Raw genomic sequence first — 9257 nt, 5'->3', positions numbered from 1 at the left:
CTTGTTCGATATATTCTGACAATAAAAATGCACGAATTGTACATAATCAGGAAAATAAAAAATCTTGCGTATTGTTATCATTAATTTATTTTAAGGTTGATTTGGTCATTACCACCCATAATGCACACATAATATAATATGCTTAATATACTTAAAATATTGCTTATTAAAACTTGAATTCCTTGTACTTCTTTGCTTGTTTCGAATCTGTATTTTGTTGGCGCTTTCTCTTGTTCTGTAAAAGAAAATAACTATGAGTATAAACAATAAATGGAATTTATATTCTAGGGTCACGTTAAGCGTTTGGTAGCGGTAATTTTTAAGTAAGAAAGTAAAAATCGTGCTGCAATCATCCGTTTCTCATTAAATATATCCAGAAATGGAAAGCTCTAAGCGGGTTTGAGTTTCACGGTAGACACGCTATTTGTACCTTTCTGCAGTGGTGTAGCACTAGACTATTCTGTTTTGAATATGTGAGAAGGTTTTGTAAACATGTGGTAAGGTAAGGAACAAAGTTCCAAATTTAGTTCTCCAGATAACACGACCTGACATGTAACCATGTACCATGTCTTACAGGTGTATTGGACGCAATTAACAATGATAATTTAAAATTAGATAGTACACTCAATCGCTGCTTGCATCACATAAAAAAATGATTGACCTTCTGCCTGGCGACGTGGTCCGCCAGCATATCGGAGAGGTCCTCGGTGCGCGCGGGGCGGTTGTCGCGCAGGTGTCGCTCGTAGCGCGCGGCGACGGCCTCGGGCTCCAGCTCCAGCTCGGAGGGGTCGAGCGCCACGTCCACGCCGGCCGCGCCCGCGCCGCCCGCGCTCGACTCGCTCAGCGCGCCCGACGCGACGCCCGCGCCCGCTCGCTTGCCTGCAACACATAACAATTGATCATTACCTACTAATTAATATTTTTCAAAATATATTGAAATTTCCAACGGATATGATGCTACTCCAGACAGAAACAATAACGAGCGCATCAGTGTTTTAATTTGACTTTTTTTTTTAAAGCAGCTTTTTTTTGAAAGCAACAAATTTAATTTGAAAGCAGCATTAAGAGTTTTTATGTAAAACTATGTTAAATTCATTTGTATGTTATATAGACATAATTAGAGAAGAATTTGTTTCATAAGTAAGGTGGGTATATTTCCACTCACCGGGATTGGCGGCGCTGATATCGTACACGTGCGTGGAGGCCATCATGCCGCTGGTCAGCCCTGCACGCCGCTCTGGTAGCACCTGGTACAGCGCCGGTGTATCTCCACTGTAACGATGTGTAATATTATATAGTACTATAGTACTATGCGACAAAGTAAATAATACGCTTGATAGTTTGACAAATTGTCTGTGTTCCTTCATCATGAAGTCATGACAATAGGTCATCCATGACTATAAAGTATTTAATTTTTTGACAAACGATTATTTGTGTGCGTCTGTGCCTATGTGTATGCAAGCAATGTGAGTGTGAGGTGCAAATGTGATGTGTGTGTTGTATGTGAGAGGAAGTAAGTTCATACCCGTCGAGGTCGTTGTCGAGCTTCTTCTTCCTTAGCTCGATGGTGTCGGGCGTGTCGAGGCCGGGCGGCACGGAGCCGAGCCCCAGCGGCGTGGCGAGCCCCTCGCCCGGCGTGGCCACTCCCGTACCAGTCTCCTCGCCAGACTCCTCTGACTCTTCTGTAATACAATTTTATGCAAAATAAATAAACAGCATGTTATCGATCTCGTGTTTAAGGACCAGAGATTCAAAGGTAAAAAAAATATGATTAAATAAATGTGTCAAATTGATAAGTGTTAAAATTATGCAAATTTCTAAAAACTTGCCTTCTTCGGATTCTTCCTCTGACTCTGACTCCAGCTCTCCCCACATGGTCCTGTCAATGTCTTGGTCTTCTGTATCCTGCAATACAGTTAAAAACATTAAAATTACCAATTTATTAATTACTAACTTTTACCCGCGGCTGCGCTCGCTGTCAGAGATTTTTATCTAACCCTCGTGAACGGTATTTTTTAAAGTGAAAACATATATTTTCAAAACTTTTTGGAGCTAATTAAGTCATTACGTCCATCAAGAGCACATCCAGGCGAGAAACACCGCAACAGTATTATGCTTCATGCATTATACCTGCATATTATTAATAGTAACACAACACAAGCCCCACTCACGTCCTGCCCACTAGCGTGGTGTCCGAACACGTCTCCGTACAGCGGCTTGCCGGCCTCGTCGACGGGCGGCTTGCCCCAGCCGCCCGCGTGGTAGCCGAACGCGCAGCCCTCGGGGATGGGCGCGTTCAGGCCGGGGATCTTCAGGTTGGGGTACGACGGCGGCGGCCCGTAGCGCTGCTGCGCGATCAGCCACGGCGGCGGCACCTGCGGACAAGTGATTTATTTAGTATCGCTTTTGAAGTTTTACAAATATCCTGACAATTTACACGGGCTCCGAACTACTAGACTAGACGTATTTATACTTGAAGCTTCACATTAGGATATCCTGTACCGTAAGGGCCGTGGATACGCACAAAGACGAAGGCATCAGTTTTCATCATTTATATTCGTCGGCGATTGAACTCGAATCCCTTTGCCTGATGACCTCTCCCCCACGTGACTCATTAAATTGGCTTAGAGCAAGGCTATTCTCTAGATAATACTCCTTTCAAGATTTTCCGGGTTTATAGTAAGATATCCAATTTTATATTTATTTGGGGATAACATTTAAGAGATTTAGCAGGGGATAGCTACCCTTAAAATAAGCTTACTTAATCAGATACTGACCTTATGCGAGCCGGGACCGACGGGCATACCGAGTGCTGTACGTAACTCCTCTGATAGGTCACCGGGCTTCTTCTCGCGCAGCCGCGTTTCGAACTCCTTGCCTTCGTAGTACAGGTCGCCGTGGATCGTCATACGGGGCTTTGTTTGCCATCTTGTTTAAAAAAAGAACATACATTTTATGATGTAGCTACGGTATTTAAATCTTCTATTATGTTTTAGTTGCAAGATAAAAGATATTATAATACAAAAAGTTAAACTCACCTGTATCGATATTAGTTTCATGATAATGACATTTTTACTGGCTGGAAAAAAATATATCGATCTAGTCTTTACACCAGATCAAAGAGACCAAAAAATATTTTATGATCAAATTATATAATGAACACAATGTCAGGAACATTGGGACAAAGAGGCATAAAAAAGAAGAAAAATAAACAGTTTTGAAAAATCTTAAATGACAATTATCAAGTGCGTTAATATAAAAATATAACTGTTGTAATTTATATATAGTAGTAGTGTGGTGTAGTATAGTTATATAATAACACAAAATGAATTTGATATCTATTAATTTTAGATATTTTCTCATTAACCATTATAGGCATTCCTGAAAATTTTAACCAGATACAGTGCAACCTCGATATAACAAATCGGAGGGGAACAAGAAAATATTCGTAATATGAAGTAATTCGTTGAACTGAGGTTTGTTATGTTGAGGTTAGATTGGTCTAAAATTCGTTATAAAGAGGTAAAAGAATAGTTTTACACTTATCTTTAAATTTTAAAATTGTAGCCAATGTACCTACTTGCGGGAATCCCGAACTTATTAGCTATGTCTAATTTTTTCGTCATGGGATTTTGGTCAACATAATTAATGATGTTTCGCTTTTCTGCGGCCGATAAGGAACACCTTTTACGTTTCTGAGCCATTTTAACTTAAATCTTTAACAATAGTGACGAGCAGAGGTGTTTACATTACTTTCCATCAAAACAACAATGATTACTTTACAAACAAAAGCGTGTCGAAACATGTCGAGACATGAATCACATTATAAAATTAAGAGTTATATTATTGGTGGAAACTTTATATAAAGGTTTTGGGTTGGCAAAATTCGTTAATTAGAGGTATGAATACTTTTTCTTGATAGTTGAAAATTCGTTATTAAGAGGTTGTACGCAAAGAATGTTCGCAATGTAAAGGTATATTTTATATTGACTCTTATGGACAATTCAAGGGGATTACGAAGAATTTGTTAAATCGAGGAAGTCGTTATATTGAGGTACGTTATATTAAGGTTGCACTGTAGTATGTTCCACCTTACATCTCTATAAAAAAAAGGAAAAAGGAAACATCTTTAAATTTCTTTCTCATAATTGCTCTCTCCTCTTACTACTTAAGAACTATAAATGCAATAAATATATAAATAAATGAAATAATAATTTATAAGTAAAGTTATAAATCGCATACTTGAAGAACGCATCGTGCAGCTTCTGATAATCAATATCGATCTTGCCGAGTTTGGGGCGCGTGCGCTCGCGCATCTTGGCTTTAAGGGTCTTGGTCTCCTCCTTGTCCTGCAGCGAGGCGCGCATCTCCATGATGCCGGTCTTCTTGATGAAGTCCGGCAGGTCGAACGGCGGCTTCTCTATACCGCGCTTGCCTTGTAAATACTGTGAAATGTAATCATTTTTACGTCAGACATATTTTATATGCCATTTACACGCGTAATTTTTAGGGGTTATTTATATTTTTGTTGATATTTAGCTTCAGTTTCAGTAACAAATTCGTACATATTAACAGGAAAAAAAATAGACAGTGTTACTGTCTGGCCAAAGCTTACATAAGGAAAGAGATATGGAGTCGATTTTGATAGTAACAGTACATAAAATGATTATAAAAGCTCTACCTGGAAATCAAAACAATTTATTTGAAAAAAAAAAATACACCCACAGTATTACTACACACCCATACAATACATAGTATTATTGCGCTATTATAGAGTGTCGCTTATAAGGATCTAATCAGAATAATTTTACGCGCGGTCATGTCGTACATCTCCACCACGTCGGCCGCGACACCAGCCGACTCAACACCAACTCACCTTGCGCTTGTAGCACCAGTGGCGCGGCACCTGCACGGTGTTCCGGTGCGCCTTGAGCTGCACCAGCAGCTTGGGGTCGCGCGCGGTCACGTCGTACATCTCCACCACGTCCGGCCGCGACACCAGCTGCTTCAGCTCCGCGACAGATAGACGCGAGAGCTTCTTGAGTTTACGCTTCGATAGACGCTCCTTTTCGTCTGCTGCATGTTTCTATATAATAAGACAAAATAAACTATTTTATTATACTGTGAAGATCTCATCATCATCACTGCTGTGCCAAGGGCTACTGTATTCTGGTTCAAATAAGACAGGGCATTCCAAAAGACTTTACAGGTAGGCATTTCAGATATGAACCTGATATTTGAAGTTTATTAAGGATTCCTTTTTTTTTTTCGGGGGAAACCTTTAAAAGGTACCCAACCGCGTGGGAGCGACGCTGGGTTATGTGGGATTTTTACCGCACTAAAACCCCCTCGGTGTCCGTCCTCAATGCTTGTTGGAGAACTCCGGGATCTCCAAACACAACTGGAGCCCTCCAAGCGCGATGCCCCGATCGGGCTCTACCTGATGGTAGACTGCATACTTGTTTGCACTCCCAATATCTTACAAAAATAAGTGTTAAATAATTAAATATGATTAACTTGTATATCATACCTCCACAGCCTCCTCATCTGCAGCAAACTGATCTGTGACTTTCTCTTGCGGCTTACTGCTTGCTTTTGGCAAGTCTTTGCCCGGCTCGTCTTTGATAACTTCCTCTTTCTTCTCTGAGATTTTGAAAGATTCCAATATTCTATGGAATTGCCGGTACATAGGTTCTAGCTCATGGAATTGGATACTCTCTTGTACATATCTGAAGATAAAACATTCATGTAATTATACTTTTATCATTACTTCCATCAACATTAATACATGCATGCTTATTATGGTTTCCACACTTGTGAACAAAAGAAATCCTGTATTGTGGATGCCAACAACATAAAAGGAATAGCAAAAAGCACCCAGACCCAGAAAAAAATATAAATACTATTACATGAGTGCATAGTAATCATGTAGGGTATATTTTAGAGGGTCTTGATGATCCAATTTGGTATGTTTGAAAAATTAATCAGGGGCCTTAATAAAAAAAAAAGAAATATCATAATAGATAAATAACTAGCTTAAATAGTTTTTAATTAATTTTTAAGGGGTCAAATGCACAAATGTTTTGTGTGATATAACACACCGTGCTGTGTGGTCAGTTATTTTTTTGAGAATTTAACTGACATGCTACTGTGGGTCTAGTTAGCATAATATAACGCACCATTCTGTGTCCAGTTACTTTTTGGAGAACTTGGCAGACATGCTACCTGTCTTGATAAAATCTTACTTACTCAATTTCAGCTTCTTTCTCATTTTCCTTGTCACTGGTCTTTTTAGTTTGACTTTGACTTTCATTCTTATGTTCTTTTTTAGCTTCATTCCTCTTGTGCTTGGCTGCCTTCTTCTTCTTTTTCTTTCGTTTGTTTTTCGTTGCTTTACTGGCCTGAGTCTGAAGAATTATTGTGTCATATTTACTTTCCAACAGTTACAATACTAATCAATAATAATGCTTCAGAGAGGCACTTGAAAATGACTAATTAACTATTGATATGGTTTACAAAGTTAAGCATAAAACTTAAGGAGAATAAATCATGTTTTGTTTTATTTTATTGAACCTAAATTTAAAATTTGCATGCCTAAGTTTTTATCCTTTACACTATACTTAACATATAGAAACCTAAATAGGAGCATTTATCAAAGGAAAAATATATATTTTTTTTTTTTTTTTTTTTTTTTTTTTTTTTTTTTTTTTTTTTTTTTTTTTTTATAATATAAGAGTAGCAGACGAGCATGCAGTCCACCTGATGGTAAGTGGCTACTGCCGCCCATGGACATCTGTAATGAACCCAGATAGGATTAGATATTCCTACCTGAGGTCGGCCACAGATGCGCCGCTACCCCTGAGGACTAAGCTGGAACGCCTCGGAAAAGTCTGTCTCCCTTACCACACCCTTCAAACCGGAACACAGCAGTGCCTAACACTGCTGTTATTAGGTAGAAATAGGAGTAGGAGTGGCGGTGGTGCCGCCGGAGTCGAACCACAAAGGGTTCTACCACCTTCGTGAATAATTGAATTAAAATGAAGTAATGAATTGAGTAATTCTGCATTTAAGACACCTTGTAACTATAGACATATATATATATATTTTTATAATATAAGAGTAGCAGACGAGCATACAGTCCACCTGATGGTAAGTGGCTACTGCCGCCCATGGACATCTGTAATCAACCCCAGATAGGATTAGATATACCTACCTGAGGTTGGCCACAGATGCGCCGCTACCCCTGAGGATTGAGCTGGAATGCCTCGGAAAAGTCTGTCTCCCTTACCACACCCTACAAACCGAAACACAGCAGCGCCTAACACTGCTGCTGTGTTTCGGTTCGGCTGTATTAGGTAAAAATAGGTGTGGCGGTGGTGCCACCGGAGTCGAACCACAAAGGGGTTCTACCACCTTCAATATGGTCCATATATTGAATATCTTTAACATTGATTTGTAAATACTGATTGAATACCTCTAGCTTAGATATAACAGGTGGTTGGGGTGCTTCTGGTATATTGTCTTCATCAGAGTCCCCCTCATCCTCCTCCGCATCATACTCTGTGCTGATCACAGGTGCTGGTGGAGCCTCTGGTTCAACTTCCTTCACTGAAAAGTCATGTATAATTCAACAAATGCCGTGGGATTAAAGCTATTACTCTTATATGTAATTGTATGTATATTTCTGTAATGTATTTTCTGGAACTAATACATTATTATTACTGCTCAGCTTCAAACCACAGTAATTCACACTTCAAATTCTTGCATATATGCATGAAGGACTCCTTAAGAACAAATAAATTAATTATAAATTGAAGCTCAGATAACCAATAACAAAACATAATACCTGTTTCTTCTTCTTCTCCTTCTCCTAGAGCAGCCTGCCTCTGATCCTTATATGCAAGGGCTTCTTCCAATGCTTTCGGGAGTACTACACCACCCATGGGACCAGCCTTTAATCTGAATTCTTCAGGTGTATCTATTTTCATTGTTAATAGCGATGGTAGAGACGATGGTGATGGTGGTTTTTCTTCACTATCTGGATCATCTTCATCATTATTGTCTCCATGATCATCCCAACCTGGAGGACCGTCTGAGCGAGACTGCCGTGCCCAACCTGGAGGCCCAGGGGGCCCAGGAGGTCCAGGGGGACCTTGGCCATCCCAAGGACTGTGACCCATCCCAGGAGGGCCCATTCCCGATGGCGGTGGCCCCATACCAGGAGGACCCATATCCATGACTTGGTTAAAATTCCCCTTCATATTAGGACCACCGCGCATCATTCCAGGCGGCATTCTGGGCGGCGGACCCATACCAGGCGGTCCCATCGGCGGCGGGCCCATTCCCATGCCGGGAGGGGGGCCCATACCGGGCGGAGGAGGCCCCATTCCGGGCGGACCCATACCCATCATGCCAGGAGGAGGACCCATTCCCGGCGGTATATTTGGAGGTTGTCCCGTAGTAGTCACTGGCGGCATCGTTCCCGGAGGACCCATTGGCAAGCTACCCGGGCCCATCGCGCCCGGCGGAGGCGGCATCGGTGGAAAGTTTGGCATGCCCGGTGGACCCATCGGCCCGCTGTTATTAGTGGGCCCTAGAGGCCCAGTACCAGGTGGTCCGTCCATCTTTTTTTACGGCACTTATGCTACCGGAATAAACACATGAAATGCCACAACATATAATAAATATGACCACAATTTGTTATGTGGCGTCCAAAACAGACACCAACCAAAAGTAGCAGAGGTTAAGTTGACATTGACAGTCTAATTTCTAAAGAAATTCAGGACAAAGGACTTGATTTATGCGGCCTTGTTTATACAGCTCATATATTTGTATCCTTATAAATAAAATGTTATGAAGATGATTATACAAATAATTTACTTCGTTGTTTTCTATTTGTAAGATGTTTTAATAGTTCAAAGTTTTAGTGTACCAACATTAAATTTTGACCATAGAGCGTAGACTATATAGTGAAGACCCTCCCATATCCCTCAGAGGTGAAGCCTATATATCGATTCCCCCTAGGATGAAGAATCAATCGTTAAATAAATCGAAATAATTACTTTGACCTTTTATCCAAGGATTCTTTCTTCCTTTCTTTCAACTAACAGAGATACTATCATAGTATTTTTACTATTTGCTTTCATACCTTACTCTTGAGGCAATAATTTAGAATGCCATTCTGAATTTTTGAGATCTGACTTTATCTCTGACCGCTGACTTGCCTGACCATGACATATTTGACGGTAAATTGACAT

At 40.5% G+C, this 9257-nt stretch overlaps 1 protein-coding gene across 1 annotated transcript; it reads right to left on the bottom strand.

Moving 5' to 3' along the window:
- Nucleotides 1-69: 69 nt before the first annotated feature.
- On the bottom strand, nucleotides 70-8859 carry Sf3b2 (splicing factor 3B subunit 2). The gene is made up of 13 exons (XM_073073648.1): nucleotides 7847-8859; nucleotides 7475-7608; nucleotides 6250-6407; nucleotides 5531-5729; nucleotides 4877-5086; nucleotides 4243-4445; nucleotides 2778-2928; nucleotides 2172-2375; nucleotides 1830-1905; nucleotides 1526-1682; nucleotides 1166-1272; nucleotides 662-879; nucleotides 70-235 (listed from the first exon to the last, which is right to left on the bottom strand). Exons 1-13 carry the CDS (start codon nucleotides 8622-8624, stop codon nucleotides 167-169), a joined length of 2664 nt encoding a protein of 887 aa, XP_072929749.1. The 5' UTR covers nucleotides 8625-8859; the 3' UTR covers nucleotides 70-166.
- Between the last annotated feature and the right edge of the window lie 398 nt (nucleotides 8860-9257).

The sequence above is a fragment of the Epargyreus clarus genome, unplaced genomic scaffold (assembly GCF_041222505.1).
Source record: "Epargyreus clarus isolate Ecla_fem2 unplaced genomic scaffold, WU_Ecla_fem_2.2 ptg000006l, whole genome shotgun sequence".
NCBI lineage: Eukaryota > Metazoa > Arthropoda > Insecta > Lepidoptera > Hesperiidae > Epargyreus > Epargyreus clarus.
This window is presented reverse-complemented; position numbering and strand designations above follow the sequence as displayed.